At 36.4% G+C, this 22,601-nt stretch overlaps 1 protein-coding gene across 1 annotated transcript; it reads left to right on the forward strand.

The window, feature by feature from the left end:
- Positions 1-99: 99 nt before the first annotated feature.
- On the forward strand, positions 100-22,023 carry LOC135633765 (uncharacterized). Its single transcript, XM_065143645.1, has 14 exons — positions 100-335; positions 2,339-2,420; positions 3,538-3,641; positions 6,616-6,742; positions 8,409-8,503; positions 9,952-10,075; positions 11,600-11,680; positions 13,401-13,499; positions 14,679-14,837; positions 14,922-14,979; positions 15,106-15,176; positions 16,091-16,135; positions 20,222-20,392; positions 21,416-22,023. The coding sequence occupies exons 1-14, from the start codon at positions 298-300 to the stop codon at positions 21,842-21,844; spliced, it is 1,683 nt and encodes a 560-aa protein (XP_064999717.1). The 5' UTR covers positions 100-297; the 3' UTR covers positions 21,845-22,023.
- Positions 22,024-22,601: the final 578 nt, after the last annotated feature.

The raw sequence follows: 22,601 nt of genomic DNA on the forward strand, positions 1-22,601 counted from the left end.
GCGCCATGTTGGAGGCACGTGACAGAGGGTGCTCCGCACGTGCCGAGTGGGCTCGGTTTCCCTTTCGGCCTGTGGGGGTGGGTGGGGGCTCACCCCTGTGGCCAAGCCTTTTGACGCGGCATCGAGAGAAGCGCCAGGGAGACGCATCGAAGAAAGGCGAAGCCCTTCTTTCTCCTCCTCTCTCCTCTTCCCTTCCCTTTCCCCAGTTCTCTTTCCCTTTCTTCTCTTCTCGTGGTGGAGATCTGGAGGAGAAAGTTTACTCGCCTGATTCTTGTTCTCGATCGTGTGGGTTCGATAATGGAGCAGCTCGTCAATTTCATCATCCGCCCCCCAAGGTTCTGAGTCGATTCAATTAATTGTCCTTCTTTTTGGGTTTCTTTGTGCCTTTTGTACCTTTTGCATCGATATAATAGGCTTTTTTTTGGGTAATTTTTCGTCGAGGGCTTCGTGTCTTTCGGAATATAATTTGGTTTGATAACGTTGACATGGGAAGCGATATATCACGAGAGTCGCGCTGATGAGAATATTTCCTGCTGCAATAACGATTACGGTTCATCGAAATGCGCAGAATCGAGTTGCTGCCAATCTGTTCGTCGTCTAAATTGACCGAATCTTGGCCCGGGTTGACGGAAACGCGCATGACCCCTTTACGCTTCTTGGCCCAATTATTTCATTACATCGATCTCGGGGCGCGTGTTCTTGTTCTGCTGCAGTTGATCTTTGATGATGCGGTCATTGTCGAGTTGTTTCTCCACCGCGTTCTTCTTTGTTGCGCATTTTGTAATTATTGATCGAGATTGCAGCGGTATTCCGACAGCTTATTTTGACTTTTGTAAATATTGCTATTATTTCTATCATGAAAGAAGAATCATCCATAGACCCAATCATTTGGTTTCATACCTCCACATAGTTCCACGACTCCTAGGTCAGCTTCCTCATTAGAAATGATTGAGGAATTGTTTAGAGGTCCCATATAGAGATAAGTATCTATCTCAATGGATCTTGGTTTTGATGATAATTATATGCCATACCGAGTTCTGCAGTTCATTTGACTGGATTTAAGGGCAGCTGATAGATTCTTGCAGCATAAATGTGACAAGCAGAGGAGTTAGCATAGAAGGTATGCTTAAGAAAAGATATTAGAAGAGATTCTGAGAGAGAGGAGAAAGAGGTGGTCTCATCCTTTCCCTTAATACTCCACACATCCATCTAGTTTAGCCAAGTGCACCTTTTTGTAGATACTAGATAGGTCGTCTACAGTTGTATTCCTAATCTGATTGGGGACACCTTGCATATGAAACTACAGAATCTAAAACGACCAGTATGGAGTTTCGATTATTAGACTAAATGTGGGCAAATGCAGATTGCTAAAAGGAACAAATCAGTAACTCAAAGTCCCTCTCGTGGTCTCGTGGATGCTGAATTGCAACCAGTTTGACTTTTTTTAATATATGAATATGATTGATTTGTAACTGAGCAATTGTAGTAAAAGATGTAGGTGATCTCATATGTTAAACCTCAATCCGACAGGTTCAAACCGGAATGAGGAGATTTGAGTGTGAAGTATTTGAAGACAATCTTGGGATATGTCTTTGTAAAAACATATGGAATGAAGGGCAAGTTGCACATATTGCCGGGTGTCTCATGGCTTAGGCTATCTTTTCACAGGATGAGCCTTGGCACCACAATGAGCCTTCTCATGTGTAATCTGGATGACTAGAGTTGTAGGTCACAGCAACATCTTTGCTATATTTATCAGCAAGGAATCAAATATCGTTATTACCTGGTACATACCACTTTTTATAGACCTGTCACCTGATGACCAGATAGGTTGTTACTAATTGGTATTTAGGTTTTTATTATTTTTGCTCGGACTAGCCAGTTATTCTGGTTCGCATAACAATGGTTGGTTGTACCTGGTTCAATTCAGTTTTTTGACAATTCCAATCAAGTAGCTGTACCAAAGTGGCCAAGGCTCTGATTGTTGGTTTTCTCAATTGGACTGGCCTATCTAACTTTGCTAACTATTCTCTATGCTTATAAAATTAAGATGCACACAATGTTCCTCTGAAATTTCGCATGGGCAGGAGTCATGTGAACTGGACCGTCATTGTAAATGAAGCTATACTTATAACTTACTTGGTCCTTGAACTGATAATGGTCTTTAGTTGGTCAGCATCACAAGCAACATGTCATAGGGTTACCAGCAATTTAGCTTATAAAATGTGAGACTTTTCTTGTTGTCTTATGCATATTCTGATATATAGCTACTTATTTATGCTTTTTTTTAAATTTAATCTCTCGCTCAAAGGTATGACATGTATGTTATACGTTTCAGAGCTGATTACAGTCCACAAGATGATTTGTTGGAGCAGGAGTTTATGCTGAAGGGACGATGGTTTCAGAGGAAGGACTTGGAGGTAACAATATTTGATGACTTTTCTGAGCTTTGTTACTGACGTACACCGCTAAGAACTTCTTTAGCATGTGACCTGTTTGCACCTGCGGCTGCTTGTTGGTTGAAACATCATGATGTCCATGAAGCTTCTCTTGTAGCTGCTCTCCACTATTGCATTATAAAAGCTATCCAATTATTCCTTATTTTTCCATGTTACATTGTGAGAAAAATACAGAGTGATGTTATATTCTTTAGAAAGAAAAGAACTGAACTTGGTTCTTACCAGTATGAAGAACTGGTCGGGGAAATAAACCTTTGTCTGACGATGATATGTACTCTTTAGCGGTCTTCTAAAATCTGCCACTATATGTATCTTGTTAGATACTTGGTCCATTATAAATATAAGTTGCCCAGGAGCAATGATAAAATAGCACGTAATGAACAGTAGTATTAGGAAGCATAAATATATCAAAAGCATCATGCAAGAAATAAAAACAAGTTTGAGTGCAGTTCTTATTGTTTGGTTTCAAATGACAAGTATTACCAAGAGGTTCTTAATCGAGGTTCAAGGTCTTCTATCGGAGCTGGTGCTTGGAGCAACTTGACTTTCTTTTTGTCTAGTTTTACAATTATCAGCATGGTTGGATGCTGCTCATTAAACTATCTTGAATTCTAAATTGTTCTGATATCTCTGAATTCAAAACTTTTCATAATTCATTTAATCCTTACAAGAAACCAATGAGCCATCTAAGCAGAAACCAACAGCAATGATGCTATTATATCTATTTTGCTCATCAATCCAAGTCTTCACTAATAAAAACAATGATATCATGAATACTGTGGAGATAAATGGTCAGACTCAAAGTTTCAAACAGAGGCTGGACTAGTATGCACTAATCGGTATTCTCGATCCTGATCAGGGATCGACAGTGGATCATTTAGGTTGGTACATTGCCTTTTTCTTTGGTGAGGGCAGGTGCAGGCACATTTATTCTTGTTGGCTAAACAAATACCTAGTTTTAGTGGGTTTGTAATTTTTTTAATCTCAGTGGCAGGTTTGGTAAGTCAGTGTGTGCTTGCATTTGTTTGTTTTTTTACCTTGTTTATGTTAACATGGATATTAGAATATTTCATTTCAGGTCATAAATGGTCGAGGAAAGAAACTTCAGTGCAGTCACTATGTACCCCTTGTGATTCCAGAAGGAAAAGTTTTACCTTGTGTTATATACTGTCATGGAAATAGGTAACAAAGAAATTGCAGATTTGTTCTGGATATCTTGTCAGGGTGTCTGCACTACATTCATCTATTATCCTATTTGTGTAGCAACATGGTTAGAATTTAAATTGATTTATCCATTCTGCTATATTTTGTTATGCGGAATATATTTATTTTGGACAATTTCTTTAATGCAACTTATAGTTATATGAACCTTGAAAGCAGCAACATGAAATGTAGGTGCCATAATGACAAGCATTATTTAGCTTAATGGTGGTTCCTATGTGAACTTTTTAATCATTCAGTTTTTCTAAATTGCTTATTCTTCTCTATCACTAGTCATTGCATATAATCTCAAGCGACAAAATAGAAAAATATAAGATCTAGAAACTGCTTATGGCTAATGCTAATTTGTGATATTATTTTAAAATTGAAGTTTTACGTATGTAGCTTAGAGCAATGTTTGCCTCACCGGTTTGAACTGATGTATCAACTGGCCGACGTTATGGTATGTACCACTGTGTACTGGTGTATCATATGTCGACACAACAAAGTGTGTTGATGGCATAGGAAAATGACAAATAAAAATTTCTGAAAAATAAAAAAAATTAGATTGGGGTTTTTAAGTTGGAAATAAATATAAATTTAGTAAAAATAATTTAAATTAAGAAAGAATAGTGATACATATCTTTTATGAACTTTGAAGAGCAAATCATAGGTGTTAATCCTATTAGTTGTTCCTCTTAACTTTGTGGAGTTTAAGAGAATAATCTAAAGTTAAAGAGTCTTTCCTTTAACTTTGGTGTTAATCCTCTTTAATTAGCCTCCCAAGCATGATCTAATCTATAAATCACAGCCTTGTGGAGTTTAAAAGAGTGCAATTAAGAGAATGAGAGAAATATGTGGTGAGAAAGTGATTGGGAGAGTAGATGAGTTAGAGAGATTGAAAGGGGAGGGAATGAAGGGGTGGAAAGGGTTTAAAAACCTTTTCTATTGATTCAAATGATCAAATGAATCATTTGAATCAAATCAATCCTGGCCTTTGATTGTATCGATCGAAATTTGACCTTTCTGACCGGTACAGACCCTGTATTGGGTGATACGGGGTCATATAATACAGACCACCCGATACAAGGTGGTTCACATACCGATCCCCTATCGGATAGGTATGTACTGCCCGTACCAAGCGGTATATTGTGGCATGGTAGACCTTGGCTTAGCATACCTAGCCAAGAAGAATGGGCCAATTCGAAGTAGGTAAGAATAAGGAGACATAGGTAGTACCATAGACTGGTACAAACCCCGTATCGGGCGATGCAGGGTCATATAATACAGACCACCTGATACAAGATGGTTCACATACTGGTCCCCTATCGGATACGTATATACCGCCCGTACCAAGCGGTATGCTGTGGCACAGTAGACCTTGGCTTAAGAGTACCTAGCCAAGAAGAATGGGCCAATTCGAAGTAGGTAAGAGTAAGGAGACATAGGTAGTACCATAGTAGTTGTACAGAATGCTACATAAGCCCTCAATTGATGGTGTCTATGGTTCTTCATAGAGGCAAATGGAGGAGGGATATGTGGTTTCTTAGTAGGAATCAGAGACATGGAATATATTGTTTGACTAGTGCCACTAGTCATAGTTTGATACTTTGATTTTATATGTTTTACATTATAACTTCTTGAAGGAGTTCTGGACTTATTTTGATGAAGTTTAAAATTACAACAGCCGAAGATTGCTCGATTATAAAAAAATGAATGAAAGAAAAAAAGTGGTGCTGATAGAATTTGTAATACTAGTTAGTATTCTAATATTATATTTGAAAACCAGTAATTAAAATCTTGTAATTTGACGAGAGATCCGAAGATATTTTTTATATAAATACTTCAAATATTTTGGTTGAATTTTTGGGAGATCAATCCTTTTTTTTAATTTTTTACAAAATTTGAGGGCTTCATCGTAAGTGATTAGACATCATAGAGTTATGTCCATTGTCTTAAGTTGTACCTGTATTGTGCTAGTATTCTAGCAGCTACATTGTAGCATATATTTGGCAAGGTGCTTATGCATAAATGAGAAACTAAGATGGTTACTGCATATATGTGCCTAAGAAGTATTATGCAGATCTCAATTACAAGTGCAACATCTCTTGCTCAGAGGCTGTTAAGTTTTCTGTAAGTAGTTAAAATAAAATTGCCTAGTTGTTTGGAGCTTTTGTGGACTATTCAAGGTTCCAAAGTTGGTTTGTATTAATACTGGGCCTTAGGTGGATCATTTTGGTACTTCTACCGTTGGGCGAGTGTTTACACCCTCATGTTGACTAGTACAAAGTGACCAGACCTAACAAAATTATAATTTTAATGGATTTTGATGTAAATAAAAAAACATATTTTGGACCAAATATATATTGAACAATGAATCGAAATATATTTTAATTTTTAAACATTCATTACAAATCGTATGTGAAGAAAAGATGTATAAATTTCAAAACATGATGCATTATGGATGTATTATTTGATAAGAAATTTCATATATTATGCCTACTGCCATCAAATTATCACCTTGAGACCATGAGAGGCAGTTCAAGGACCTTAGTGTGATTCTGTTATATATTAATATTTTAGTTTTAGGAGTGTGATTCAGTCATATATTATGCCTACTGCCATCAAATTTCATGTATTATTTGATAAGAAATTTCATATATTATGCCTACTGCTATCAAATTATCTCCTTGAGACCATGAGAGGCAGTTCAAGGACCTTAGTGTGATTCAGTTATATATTAATATTTTAGTTTTAGGAGTGTGCTTGCAACCGATTCAATGGAATCTGATATAGGTACAATGCGCTAATGTGTTTTTATTATGTTTCTTGTTACGGAATGTTAAATGTTAGTATTTTACTGTAGATACCACTATAATACAATTGCCAAAAAGTTTTTGGTAACTTATGAATTTCTAAAATGCTCTACTGACATGTTACAACTCTCATGTAACAGTGGTTGCAGGGCTGATGCTAGCGAAGCCGCTATTGTTTTGCTGCCCTCAAACATTACTGTGTTTACACTTGACTTTTCGGGGTCTGGACTCTCTGAAGGAGAACATGTCACTCTAGGATGGAATGAAGTAAGTGCTTACTTGATTAACTGAGAAAAAAAGTTTATTGTACAATAATATGTTGCTATTTACTAGGTTTTTGAGGCCTTCACCTTCTCCATTTTTAGTTGATTGGTTTTCCCCTTGAAACATAAGATAGCCACCTGATTTGGGTCTCTGATAGCTCAACAGGAATATTCTATTTACAAGACTATGATATAAATGGTTTTATAAGTCGGTTAAATGGTTTTATACAAATGTAAAAAAGCAATATCATTAGTTAGATTAAGAGCATGTAAATCTTTTTCTATAGTTTCTAATAATTTCTTCTTTTGTATGTCTCTACCTTTCGTCGCTTTCATTGTCTCACCTCTTTAAACTACAATATGTATAGGTTTTCTTAATATGTATTCATACCATTTTAAATTGATTATCCATCATTCTATCATCCGTGGAGCTACACATAATTGTTTATGAATGAGAGGATTTCTTTTTCTATATTTCCTAATAATTCTATACATCCACCTTAACATTCTCATCCCAGTGATAAAAACTTTGTATATTTGTTGCTTTTTAATTGGCTAGCACTCACATTCATGAAGCATTGTAACCTAAGCATTATCTTAAATTTTTGAATCTGATGATGGTTTATAAATCAGGTCAAAATAGAAAAGATTAAAAATGGAGAACAAGAAACAATGCGTTAAGCTATAAGAACAATCAAAATTTCATTACGTATTGGCTTGTAATTAGGTCAATAAGGCTTTAAGAGTGTTAACTCATGATCTGGTCCAAAATTATAATATTGTGTGTTTTTAGATCGGATGAATTCATTACTAGTAGATATCAATATTAATTATTAATAATCGTATGCATTGTTTCTTGGAGTTGAGAGATGTGATCATGGATGGTGTCTGTCACGGAAAGCAAAACTGAACGAAAGGGAGGGATTGTTCCTAAATGAATGTGGGAGGTCAAAGATTAGGTTCAACAATGGCTCTTATGAGCAGAGGGATCCTAAGTATGAGGCCAATCCAAACTGGTTTTTGGTTTGATTGCTCATTTAGAAATCAGTGGATAGTAAAGTTATGGTGGATTTTAGCTGATATTATTTTAAGCCAGTAGAACATTTTTGTGTCGGCTTCAGATAAAAGAATAGCACAATGCACGAGACTATTGCAAATCTGGGTCCACGGAGGGTCAATATAATTTTTTGCAGTTCCAATAACCAAAGTCAGGATATCTTGACTTTTTTTTTGTGGTATTTGCCAATTTTATATCAACTTTGTAAGTTGATTTGGCAAACTATGCATGATACAAGAGGCTGCTTGCCACTGTGTTTTCTGTGTTGCATTTCGTTTTAAGTGGGTTGATGTGCTTTTTTATCCATAAGATTGTTTTGTGCCAGAATCACAAATCTTGTTGCAGTTGCTCTGCAAAGGTTGCCTTTAGGCCTCTGTAATGGACATTCTTTAATGTTATGTATATTATAAAAGTATGCAGGAGCCGCCACCTCGAAGGAAGTGATGCAGATACCTTGAACATGAGCCTCAGTCTAGAAAAAGTTTCATATTACCTTTATCTCTTTTCAGCCATTTGATTAGGCTGTGATAGTCTCCTTGATTTTAATTGATGTGAGGTCACATGGGTGTGTTCATTAATCACACCTGATGATAATGTTGTTTGGTTATTCCAGAAAGATGATCTTACAGCCGTGGTTGATTATTTGAGGACCGATGGAAATGTCTCTTGCATTGGTTTATGGGGACGCTCAATGGGTGCTGTGACCAGGTATTCTTTCTGGGCTTTGGGGCATTATATTGAATTTAATCATTTATAGTTTTTGGTTATTGGGCACAACATACTGTTAATATGGAATACTTAATTAACTGCATTTTCATTTTTCAGGAAAGGATTTTGCAACTATTGACTTATCACATCTTTTTCTTTTTTGTTGTCAATATATAATTTTTTCCATAACCAGACACACAGATTGAATTTCTGGAAGCTTACATGTCATGCCACTAATTTCATGTGTGTGATATAGTTTTGAGTGTTTTTTTTCATAAACTTATCATCAATTATTGTGGGTTCCCAAAGCCCAACTTTTACTATTTGCAGCCAGTGACTGTTGTACCAACAGAAATTTTTTATGCATATCCTGAATACTCTGAATTCTACCAACTTGTAAAATATTGGCTGGATACATTGGCTGTTTCCAGAAATTCGTGCTCGATGCATTACTTGTATGCCGAGTCTGATTTCTGAATTCTGTATTATCTTGAGTTTGGCCAGAAACATGCATTTGCAACTAATTTGCTTGCATTCATTGTTTGAGAACCAGTCAAATTCTTTTTACTTTTAAGTTTGGCTATATTTTTTGTTTTCTCTGCTCTTGGAGGGTGAGGGAGGTGAACAAAGAAGAGAGTAACTCTGAATTTTTCAAGCTGCTAGCAACAATGAATGACGTTTGCGAATAAGCTCTATTACTTCTTAAAGAATTGGCATGCAGATCAAAGTATTGATGCCTTTTGGTGTCTTTTTCATCCAGGAAACGAAAAGAAACCCAGTGACCTGTCACATAGTGTGTAACATAGTATTTATAGTTCCACACATTGTCATAGACTAATCTAAGGGCTTCAATTATAAAGCACAATAGTCCCGGAGATCTTCTTAAAGAGAAAGAGTGGTGTGCTCATGCACACCAATTTGGGAATGTAAGGACGTGCCAGATGGTCTTGGTTAAGGGTTCAAATTTTGTGTGGTCTAAGGAGTCTTTTGCCCCCTATTTTTTTCATGTTTAGGCTGATCTTTTTCCAGTGTAAGCTAGCACAGGGGACATGCAAGTAGTATCTTGCCAAGTGGTACTGTGCCTACAACGATATAGTAGCCCTCATGATGTCTGCATTTTAAACCTTGGTCTTGAATAATACTGTGGCTCTCATGGTAACTTTCTACACAAACAACTCAAATGCATCAGCATTTGGAATGTAAATTCTCATAATTAACCCATTATAAATTTTTTTATGCCAACCTGGACAGTCAACAATTTACATACCAACATCATTTATAGTGACTAATTAACAAATTGATGATTAGTAGTTATGCCAGTTAATTTTTGTGCTTCTACGTTATCATTGCATTTGATATCAATCATATCACATTTAGTTTAAGGAACTGTTATAGGTTTTTTGTCTTTTTGTTAATACTTACTGAAGATTAAATACTTGTTTCTACAGCTTGATGTATGGAGCTGAAGATCCATCCATTGCGGGAATGGTGCTTGATAGCCCATTTTCTAATTTGGTGGACCTAATGATGGAACTTGTTGATACATACAAGTATCCATTACCAAAATTTACTGTAAGTTTTGTTTACATGTGATCTTAATATTGTACATAAAGGATCTATTCTTCTAAAATTTGAATATGAAATTCTGTTTTTGAGATAAGGTTTGTTCCAAGGTATACAGTTTTGAATAATACTATCCGTACCAGGCGGTACATATCGGTCTGTCAGTTGATCGGTACACGGACCGTCCGTTATCGGACGGAATATATATATATATATATATATATATATATATATATATATATATATATATAAGGTGACGTCGCGTCGCCTCGACGACGTCTCCCCACGTGGGAGATTGAAAAGGTGACGTCGCCTTTTATAAAAAAATATATATATAAATATATAAATATATATATATATATATATATATAATCTTTTAATAATAAATATATATTTATTAATTTATATATATAAACGAGGCGATGTCATTGAGGAGAAGAGAGAGCCAACGTCGCCGAATTATATATATATATATATATATATATATATACACCGAGCGGTATACCGCTCGGTATACAGTATCGTATCGTATCGATGGAATATCGAAACTCCAGTACGGTACGATTTTTCAATCCTTGATTTGTTCCATATATAAATTGATTGTACTTTTGGTTTCTTAAATGAATTTTATTTTAAATATTTTGTGTACATGGTTTATCAATCATACATGCGAAAATGTGTGCTACTAAATGTTAGATTATTTTGGTGGTATAGGATATAAGGAATTTGGTGAAGATCCATGTTTATGGTTAACAAATCATTATTTTTGCCAACAACTTTTTATAGTAATCCTTCCTTCCACAGGTTATTTATCCTTGTAATATTAACCTACAGAGCTATTTGTTTTATAGGGCTATTAGTGTAAAAGTTTAAAGTAAGAGGGACTTGCATGTCATTTTGATTAATCTACAAGGTTATATGCTATGGTTGCTCAAGTAGTATTGGATAAAATATTTTGATGAAAGGAATATCTAGTAGTTGGTTTTCTTGGTAACATGTATGGTTTGTAACTAATGGACAATATAGGGCATAAACTCCACATGTGACATATGTGCAGTTCGAGAAATAATGGAAATATAGGACAACACAACATTGACATGACAATTATTTGACTATTGTTTCCCTAGATATTGCTTTTATTTCTAGATGAAGCTAAATATGAAAGGTTGAATTTGTAGTGGCATCGGTAAGCTAAATAAAGGAAATACTGAAATAATATTGACAACCTTTCTTTAGTGCGGGACCTTTATGTAAGATGCTCATGCATTACCTTAATCAGTAAATATTGGTCAAGAACTTCATCTGTAATTTCTCTCAAAATTTCTTGTTATGCTTTGATGCTGAATTATTTTCTTCTGGGATACAACTTTTGGTAGATGCATACATGGCCTTATCTATGAAAGATGGAACTGCAGAACCTTTTTTATGCCTTTGCATTTATATTATTGCTTTGCATTCTCTTCTGTTGTTTGGTATGTATTTTTTGTTTATACCTGCATGCAATTCATTTGCTTGTGCAACACATCCCTGTAGGTAAAGCTTGCAATTCAGCATATGCGCAAGATTATCAAGAAGAAAGCGAACTTTGATATCATGGATCTTGATACCATTCAGGTAAATTTCACAGAGATGAAAAGCCACCTTGTAAGGTAGATAAATTGATCATATTGTCTTGGAAACTCGTGTTCTGAATAGTTATTTGCAGCCAAATTTGTGGTAACATATCAGAAAAGACCTTTCATATTCTTCACGAGCATATGATAATTGTTTCAGTTTTCTTTTATTCCATTTTATGATTAGTGATGTTCATGTAAGATAAGTTTCACAACAGTATTCCAGTTAGTGGTAGCACATAAGGTGTTTCAAAAGATAGTGGTACCAGGATGAATTTGAACATGGGCAGTAGCATGATATGTGTGAAGCAACACAAAACTGTCAGTTATTGTTGCTAGACTATCACATTGGCTATAAACAGCCTTAATACACATGGCCTGCATATGCAATCTGGTATTCCAATTCCCTGCATTTTGAGTTATGTAGGTTCTTGGTGTAGAATAGATAAATGGTGGTCCTGACAGACATATATGAATTAGTAACGGAGAGAAAGAGATCTAAAGAGGGAACAAGGATTCCTCTGGGGTCTTTTTGTGGTTCTGTTTTCTGTGGGCCAAGGCCCTGCACAATCTACAGTCAGACTTGTGCTCAAGTGGAATCAAACATTTGACGAGAGTCACGAGACGAAAGGGCAATTTTTCTTATCAACCAAACAACCAGGCAATGACTTTTCTAGGGTTATTAAGTTACTAATTCATGTATTTCTTTTCATTTATATCATAAGTTTGGGATTGAATAGGATAGGTGTTGCTCAATATGTAAATCCTGTCCCAAATCCTAGTCTGGGTTTTTATTTCTTAACCTTAATTTGATCTGTAATTTGTGATGCTCTAGTGCTGCGCAGAATTAGGTAGAAGTGTAGAACTCAAGTTAGTTTGCTTGGAATTTACTCATGGTTGGTCTTTTCTTGATTAGCTTATTTTCACTTTAACATATTGTTTTTCTATTCTCTGTTTATGTTTTATACTAGACCCAAAATGCAGGCCATTTGTGCATCCCTGCATTAGCAGAAGCCCTGTACTCTGGGCTGCCCTGTCTGAGAAGAATCTGCAGACTGCCAATGTTCTAGCCGAATTGGCAATAGGAAACCACTGGTTGCTTATGCAGTGTACATCTTGCTGAAAGACAGTATCATCTACTGGAACTACTTGTTAACAAGTTGACAAATGTATGAAAACTCAAAAAAGGTCCACTCTGTTGGGATATTCCTCAAAGACTAAGCCAAAATGAGGGGTATTCTTTCCATCAAAAGAACATCTCCAGTTCCTCCCTAACCAAGTGACAATCATAAGAGGCTGAATTAGCAAGATTCATTAATGAATGGCTGACCAAAAGAGAGAGCAATTTGAAACAGCCTAGTACTAAACTTGCAATTTTAGCTCATAAAGAAAGACATTTAACTATCACAAGAGTCAAAAGTGATAGATTATATGTCCGGGCAAACCTCTCTTTGTCAATCAGGTCACCCGTTTCTGATTTCCCCTGGAGTCCGGGCTTACATTCATTTTACTTAAAAAAGAGGAAAAATGGGGCCTGGGTGGCTTATCAATTGATTATTGCTGAACTGAATAGTTAAAATAGCTTTCATCATCTCCAACTAAACATCTTAATTCGTTTACCGGTAACATATATTTTTGGAATTGCATTATGCTAGTTTCCTTTGTTTTCGTTATATTGGCTTATGCTCTATATGGAATCAATTATTCCTCTGATCTTATAGGTGGCGAAACGTTGTTTTGTGCCGGTCTTGCTGGGACATGCCATTGATGATGATTTTATACGTCCACACCATTCAGATGATATATATAGTTCCTATGTTGTAAGTCCCTTTCTTGCATTTTCTTCTTTCTCTGCTATTTTCACTCTTTTGTTTGTTTTTCTTCTTCCTGTGGCTGTTACTGGGATCCTTGGAGGCAATTGCACTTCAACATTCGTAATCATATTTTCCTTCTTATTTTGGTTGGAGTCAGCATGCTTGGCTTGCCAACATTGCTGATGATTAACTTGAAATCATTTAACTTAAACAATGACAGCATACTGGAGAATTTGTACGATCTATGTGAAGAAAGGGCCTTTTGTTTTTGCAAGATAGATAATTTAATGTAGCAATCTTCAAATGGTTGTCGTTTATGGTTCTTTTTTATGGTTAAGGTTCTACAGGATGAGTTTACATCAAGATACTATCTTTGATTTAGGTGTAAATTCATATTTGCCTTCTTGTTCGCATGGAATTTCACAAGAAACTGAAAAAAATTGCAAATATCACAGACTCCCTTTTAAAGTTTACATATACTTTAGTATTTTTCTACATGTACTTGTTGGGAAGGTACTAATGTGGAGTTCATGAAGATGGCTGCAAATGCTATTTTTTAGATGAGTTAACACGAATATATATCTGAAAACCTAAACTTCTTTTTCATTTCATCCTTTTCCTTCCTACTTTCATGCTTCAACTAATACTTCATAGAGATTCTTTATGAAGATACTCCTATCTTTATTGTTTCTTTTACTATTTTTGTTTACACAAGTGCAATTATATATCTGTTTTAGAGACGACTGTACCCCACAGATTTTTTTTAAGTGATGGATCTTGCCTCCTGTTATTCTTGACCGCACTATATTGGTTGACTAATAAATTTCTGAGGTAATTTCGCAAGTTCGTGGGTTCCACCGCATTGTCTGTGGGAGACCACTTCACCCAGTAAAGTTTCTGGGATGATTTAATAAACCAAAATAGCAATTTTCTGTTCTTCTAGGTTAGTTTAGCACAATATATTTGTGCATGAATATATGTGTGCCGCATATATTTTGTCTGTGGTTCTTTTTCCATTTTGATTTCAAGATGTAGTAATGAAGCATGGAAGTGCAGAAAACATTACTTTTTTGGTATATCTGAGAAGCTCTAGCTTGCTATCTCTTCTCCTTTTTTTTTTGTATATCTGATGAAAATAGACCACATTACTTTCTTATGTGGCTTCGTGTAATCTGAAACTTGCAGGGAGACAAAAACATCATCAAATTTGATGGAGATCACAATTCCCCACGCCCTCAATTTTACTTTGATTCAATAACTATATTCTTCCACAATGTATTAGACCCTCCAAAGTCTGTCTCTGATGAGCTTTATTTTCACAGAATGCATGACTTTTTTGGTCAGGTAAGTCATAGCTCAGAGTTACATTTTTGTAGTTTGGTATTCTTTATGGAGTTGGTTTGACCTCTGTGATGATTCCATCTCTAGGATAATTGGGATAACGTGCATGAATATGAGAATCAAAATTCTGTTGAACCACCTCAAGGCAAGTCTCATTAGCCTTATGAGCCATCAATGAGGAACATGTTTTCTAAAGTAATTACATATGCTTTTATGATTTTATTTGTTTGATACTATAGTGTTCATTTTGATCTTTTTGTTTATGCACTAGAACTTGCACCTAGCGGCACGGAAGATGCTATTGCTCAATTGCGTTCGCGGAGACCTATGAGTCGGACAGAGGTATGGTTTTAAACAGTTCCATGATATATTGTATTTTGCAAGCATCTTTAAGATGTGTGTAATATGCTTGTGAATATTATGCTTAACAAGAGTTAAATTATCCTCCTTCAGAATAGTCATAATATAGTCTGCTTTGTATGATTTTATGATTAATTGCATTTGCTGGGGAGAACAGCTATACTATTGCCTTTACCTTTTATTATCAGTTCTCATGGAAGCTTATTGAAAACCATATTAACTGAGAAACTTTTGATTAAGATTTTATTGCATTTTAAGATCAACTAGGGATGCTTATTGATAACTAGTTCTTAATAAAATGGTAATTTGGCAGGTTCCTTATTAATTTCCTAAATGATTTAATATTCATTTATCATATTTTAGATGCAATGAACATTTGCAGTGTGTGCCCAAGAAAAATTTAGTTTAAAATTTGTCCAAGTAGTTCAACAATAACATGGTTATTAACTCAATACTGCAACACAAGAGAGATGGGATTAGATACATATTTTTATGTTCTTCACATGTTAATTTCTAAATTTTCGCTCCAACATGAATTCAGAATCTACGCCAGCCAACAACTCCACAACAATGCTTTAGTTCCTCCCTAGCTCTTTTTTATAGTCAACTATGAGATGTTGTCATATTTCTCCAATGTGCTACTGTTTTTCTTAACATATTAGTTTGACCAGTTGTATCATAGCATCTAAATCTCATTGCCATCCTTCTCTTTTTCTTGCAAATAATTACTTGTGCCATGTAATACTCTCTTCATGTGACTGAGATCAAGTGCCACATCTTACTCCCTCATGGGCCTTTTCATTTTTTGTGCTTTCAGGTGCTTAACCAGTTTTGTACATTGCAAGCTTTTCTTGTTCATTTTAAGCTCATATATGCATCTGCGGATCCTTTTGCAGGTTCCTCGTGATATTTCCTCCCAAGAGAAACAACATGAAGATGAGGTATAAACTAGTTCATGCTTTTTCCAAGCTGTTTGTAGGATGATTTAAAATCCTGGGGGTCCATGGCCCAACCAGTGAGGGTCTGATTCGTACTGGCATACCAACACATGTAACCTAGTACATGCCGTGGTATCCAGGAGGAGGACAGGTGGAGAGGAGACAAAGTGGAGTAGGAGAAGAGTAGTAGTACTGAGAGGATGGGTGGATGGTGGCAGATGATGAGCATCACAAGGCACAAGAAAGATAGAGAGAGAGAGGGGGGAGAGGAAGAGATAAAGAGGCCAAGTGATTTAAGTTCAACTCTAAATTTTAAAAAAAGAACTGTACTGTACTGGACCACAAAGGGTTGGTTGGTCCTTGTCCCATTTCACCATCGGACCAGTACATATTGCCCAGTATGGGCTGGTCCTGGCAGTATTTTGAACCTTGGTTCATAATAGATTTCTACTCTGCCCATGACTATTTATGGTTATCAACTTTGGCTTAATATTTTCTTAAATTATTGCTTTTTTCCTATTTGCAGATTATCCATTTACATGTGATGGAATGTCATACTATTTTATGATTTCAGTATTTAATTTTCTAGTAAGCTGCACTAAAGTTATCTTATAGGGTAAATGTGGGCCAACATATCTTCTTGCATTCCACAAGTAAAATGGCCAGATTTAGTGGTTTTGCTCAAAGCGACCAGGAACATGTTAATACAGTTCAATATATGATTCTTCAAGGATCAGGAGAGAGATGGAAGTAGTTTTAGTGTTTGCCACTAGCATAACTATCAGTTGAGGATAGAAACAATCACAACCATTAGGACAATAAGCTTTGACAGTTGTCTTTGATTTTTTGTCAATTATAAGGTAGTCAGTTTTAAACTAAGTAGACAACTGCAAGTTCCAGTGATCTTGCTTGGCACATTGATTCTTCAACTTTGGAGGTTTTCAACTTTATAGAAGCATTCAACCTTTTCCTAGCTGGTGCTTAGTTAGTGTCAGTCTATGGTTAATATATACATTACAGATCTAGAATAGAAGTGAATACTAAGCAGGTTGAAGGGGGGAGTGAGTAATACGAGCAAATGTCTTTCCAATGGCCCAATTATTCTTGTTGGAGCTCAAATGTTGGTACCAAGCAAGTAGGAAGGTGGCAATTGCAGAAGAAGGACCTGATTTGTCTGATGATGCTTATCTCCTTCTGACTTGGTAAGCATCTCAGCAAGTATGAATTAAGTAACCATTACCGGTTGCTGTAGTATCTTTAAGAATGTCATTCTTCAAATATTTTGGTCCTACTTTTAATTTTCAGAAGAAATGTTCTTTGGGTTGTCGGTAGATAAAGAAATTCATTGAATTAGCAAAAAGAAGATAATCTAATGTGTGACAAGGGCTAAAGTTCATGAACTAACCTTCCATGGTGTTTATCTATTCTTTCTCGGTCCCATTTTCATTTTCTGGTGCAACTTCCCAATGGACTTTTTTTGTGTCTTATGATGCACTTTTTTATCGCAGAACTATTACATGATGTTATTAAACAAGTTAATTAACCAAAATATTGAGATAGCATGTTGTGTCGGTAGGGAAATCTTGGAGGGAACATCACATGCGCAGCGAAAGAACATAAAAACAAAATCCCTAAATTTCTCATCTATGTGTTCGTTGTCGTGCGAATATTGGTGCACAAAAATCACGAAACTTAAAGTTGCGTATATTAAAGATTGTATTACCTAGGGATTTCGTATATCCTTGAATCCCTGCAAATCTGTAGGAGAGGGTGAAGGAGGTCAAGCGTCCTCCTCTCTAGCGGTGATCTACACAGCAGGGCTACGACGATATTCCTCAAAACTCCAAGCCTGTTGTATAAGGAGGAGAAGGGGAGGAGAATAGGAGATGACAACTAAAGAGGCTCTAGCCCATGAATCATTGGTTCCCTCCTATTTATAGAGGTCCCCTGTCAACATAACCCTAAATCCTGCTCTATTGGGTATTGAATCTCCTTTCAACTACCTAAGTCTGTTAGATTAGTGGATCTCTATCCAATAATCTCTCATTGGCTTTTACCGGATCTCATCCATAGGATCTAATAATTCAGGGGCTTATTAGATATCCAATAAGATAGGGGTTTCGGCGGATATCTCATATCCGAACCTCTACTCATCACAACGCCTACCATATATGTACCCTCTAGGCCTATTATCGAGCTGGCGCAATCCCCAGACGATACAGGAGAATCCAATCCATTGGACCTGTCTGTCCTCAGTTACTGTATACCTATAGTCTCTCATCCATCTAATATCCTAGAGACCGTATATCGGGCATGGTGCTGTTAGACCCATACAATTTCTACTCGAGTCTCGCTTTAATCGGATTTTCCTGAAGAACTCTTTCTCTCTCAATCCGAATGACTCTGGTTAGGGATTTGTCTAAGTAAGAACACATGAGATATTCCTCTTATAACACCGAGAGGGGATGATCCTCTATCGATACTCAATAGTCCTCATAAGGTTGGATATCACTTTCGATGATCGACTATGCTAAATCTGAAATCTCCAGACCTATAAGTCCGGTATCAAAGAGTGGAGTACTCATATAGGACATCCTTGGTATCTTAAGTCTAAGGACTAGATACACCACTAGGATTACGAAATCGTTGTCTGATAATAAAGCATCATTAACTATCCAACATTCCATAAGCGGATCAATTAGTGAACTCATTCTCTAATGAGCACTTGTACTATATCCCTAGTGTCTCCACACGAGCAGCTATGAGACCAGCTGCATCCATCACATGGACGGGTATACAACACATCAGTCTGTTTGGTTATCTCGATGTCCCTCTCGAGAAACCTATGACCGTGATTATTTAGGATCTGTGTTAAAAGCGAATCGATCTCATTATCGTGATCTCATCACGATTCGATTCTTATTGCACAGATCCATAGACATCACAATATATTCAAGCAAAGTGATAAAATGTCAAATAATAATAATAAGCAAAAAAACTGCGTGTCAAGTCACACGTGTCATCACTCATGTGATTGGCTTGCAGGGCACCTATGACTAGCAGTGTCATGAGTCAATACAACATTGTTGTCATGGCTGAAATACCTGTGATATGCATTCTGTGCCCCATTTTTGTATTGGACCAGCACAGCATGGCAAAACTGGCATGTGTTACGGCATGAGATTTGCAACCTTGCAACAGTGTCATAATTATCAACACTCAACAATCACTCAAAGGAGTGTTACATTTGATAACTCTTGTTAGCAGTAATGCATGGGGAATATATAGGTTTTTGTGTTGCATCAGTAGTTTAATTAGCCATTTTTATTAATAGAAAAGTGCAAAACATTATGTAAATGAGCTGTCCAAACTCCCTGGCTTCTGTAATTTTAGACAGTTTTACATCGAATAACTACGATAATAATTACGTAGATATAAGTGGTCAGATGTAGCTCAAGGGACCAGTCCTACCTAGAGAGAAGAAATAAAATTGCATTTCTTATTATATATAGTTTCATTGCCTAATAAGAAATGATACTGAAGGTTTCATTCCTTGAGGTAGGACCAGTCCTACCTCAAGGAAAGAGGGTCATCGTCTGCAAATAGATTTTCTTTACTGAAGGTTTGATTTTAAAAAAAATATCATTAGCATTTGCAAAATATCATTAGCATTATTAGGTTGTTGGTCCACTCATTATCATATCATGTGGTACTTTCTATGCCAGAAATATTTTGCCATGGCACAAAAGTGTCATGATACTATAAGTAGCATACCAGTGTTTGCTTGATACATGTCGCATTGTTGGTGCAGCACCGGTGTTTCCTGATACGTGTTGCATTGTCAGTTCATACTATCTCATGCCATTGTGTCTGATCCTGAAAGTTCAAAAGTTGAGTGCCCAAAGCAAGGTTTTTGAAATCTGAGCATACTAGCTTGTGGAGTTGGTTAACTTTACCTGGGTCTATATTTTTTTGGTTTCAGGTGTACTGTCTGTCAAAATTGCTGATATATGAGGAAAAATTGCAGTTTAGGCATTTTTACTGCATAAATTCAGAACCTAATGATTCTCTTTTGGTTTTATACTGCAGGAACATGGAAGCACATGTAATGTTGGTCCATCATCTACACTATATCCTGAAGATTTTTCTAGTGGTGACTCGTATGGTTGGCTTACCCCACAAACAAAAGAAAATTTTCTGGAGTTTCTTCCACTCGAAAGTCTACCAGATGTGCCATGCAGCATTGAAGATGAAGAAAGGGTATGTCTCGGATAGCATTAGCTGGGCAGCATCAGTTTCAAGTTATCTGCTGCATTACAAGTTACTTCTGATGCAACTATTGATAATATTTTTCTTGATAAGATTGGGTCAATTTTTTCTCTTTTTCCTATGTGCCTAACACTTGGCAGACAAAAATAAAATGCTTTTAGTCTCACTGACCACCTGCTGATGGACCATATTGAAAATACTGTATGGTCGGATAGGAATATAATATCCTTCAAATGAAATGTAATCAGCTGCTAATTGAGGATACATAAGTCATGCAACAATAGAACTCTGGTTATTTTAATTTGCCTGCTTTATTCATTCATAGTTGATATGTTTTCTTTTTTGTTATGCTTCGTTCTGGGTTTTATGGAAATAACCTCTTTAAATATTTAAAGGTAAGGCTGCATACATTGAGCCTCTCCAGACTCCTTATTGACGGGAGCCTCGTGCACTGGGTGCATCCTTTTTTTTTTTTCCGGTTTTGAGATTTCAATTTTGATTGAGTTTATAATTAAAGTGGCCATGGATTTTGGACCAAAATATTAAAATTGAGTAGCTGGCGGGAATGGATATTATTGTGAAATTCTTGGTGGCCATGACTTTAGACTGCACCAAGGATTCCAATCTGGGGAAGTTTCCAATGGTGGTGCCCAAGTGTGATAATTGTGCATCTTGTTCATATATATTTCTTTGGTAGGAAGACCATTGCTTATGCCAGGTTACTGTCCTGGTTTTTGGCGGATTGAAAATTCAAGTATCATCTAATTTACTCCTTTCTGAGTTTCTTCGGTTCATTTTTTTGGGTCCTTTTTCTGTGACTTGCTTATTGTAGATGTGCTGATGAATGGCAATGATCATTCAGATGGGAAGGTGGAAAAAAGAAGGGTTTTTCTTTTTGGTGGTGTTGGTGGGGTTTCATAAATGTATTGTCATTGGCACTATCCATACTGAGTTCTGCTGGACTACTTTTTCCGCTGGGATAATAACCTTGTTTTTTTTCCTTTTCTGATACAGATGATCATGGAAGCAATGATAGAATCACTCAAGGATCTGGAGATGAGGCACCAGCAAGATACTCACTCCGCTGTAGATAGTGCGACATCCAAATCAGCAGATGACTTGGAAGCTTTCACTGGAGAGTCCGGCGGTCCAAATGACACAGCTGAAAGATCGACATCATCGAGCACAAGTTGTAACTCAACTGTGGATCCAAACCTCAATCAGTCGCAAGATGTTGAAGCAGCTTGCAAGAATTCTGCCGGTTGTGTTACATTGGGTGATGATTGTGGTGAAGTCAACAGAAGCACCTCAGCACAGGATGCTGATGCTGATGCTTCAGCTGGCACACGAGCCACACTTGTTGTTCAGAAGAACCCGACGAGCCACATCATGGAGGGGTTATCACGGAGGTGGGGTCTGAACTTCTTTAAGAACAATCAATAGGGTCGGAAGGCAATGTTCCAAAAAATTTGATATGTATCTGATCGGTAGTTGTTTCTGTGATGTGATGTATACGACGTAAATATGTACCCTTCGCGACCAGGTGTCCTATTCTGATCCCCTCCACACATTAATTCATTGGTTGTAAAAAAGAATGGAATCTAACCAACAATAATTTTTCAGGAGAGCCGCTATTTAATGGCTGTGAATATGGACTACTAGGGCATGCATTGCAGCTTTCCATGTACTTGTGAAATTATGGTTGGTTTTTTTCCCAACAAGGTTGCCTCCATCATGTCTTTGATAGTTTGCATGCATTCTAACGTGATTTGCAAAAGGAAGGACTTTCTTTGCAAAGTTTTAGTTGTGCAATATTTGCAATGTTTTTTCTTCCAAGGTATTCATGATGAGTCATGTAACATTCTTGTCGGAGCAATCGATCGTGTTATTATTATTGCTCTATTAATTATTATTGCTCTATTAATTTTGATATGCGGGTTTGTCAAATTTTGATTGTGTTTGTGATTTCGACTCAGTTGCACGTTTTTATTTTTTATTTTAGCTTCTAACAAGTAATGTATTTTCTGAAACTAATTTCTTTTAGTCACGTTTAACTGTGTACGAGGTGTTCTTATATTGCCTCGATATTGAAACCTGACAACCATCAAAACGTTGGAATTATTCCGAGTTGCTTTCAGTATGGATGATCAACGACGTTATTGATCATACGGGTGGGTGGTTATAGACTGATATGACTAAA

Source organism: Musa acuminata, chromosome BXJ3-3, assembly GCF_036884655.1.
Source record: "Musa acuminata AAA Group cultivar baxijiao chromosome BXJ3-3, Cavendish_Baxijiao_AAA, whole genome shotgun sequence".
In the NCBI taxonomy this organism is placed as follows: domain Eukaryota; kingdom Viridiplantae; phylum Streptophyta; class Magnoliopsida; order Zingiberales; family Musaceae; genus Musa; species Musa acuminata.

Excerpts from the sequence above, each read along its gene's own strand:
- LOC135633765 (XM_065143645.1), top strand. The coding sequence starts at position 298 with ATGGAGCAGCTCGTCAATTTCATCATCCGCCCCCCAAG. Across the intron at positions 13,500-14,678 it reads ATATATATAGTTCCTATGTT|GGAGACAAAAACATCATCAA; the intron begins GTAAGTCCCTTT and ends TGAAACTTGCAG. Across the intron at positions 15,177-16,090 it reads GACCTATGAGTCGGACAGAG|GTTCCTCGTGATATTTCCTC; the intron begins GTATGGTTTTAA and ends ATCCTTTTGCAG.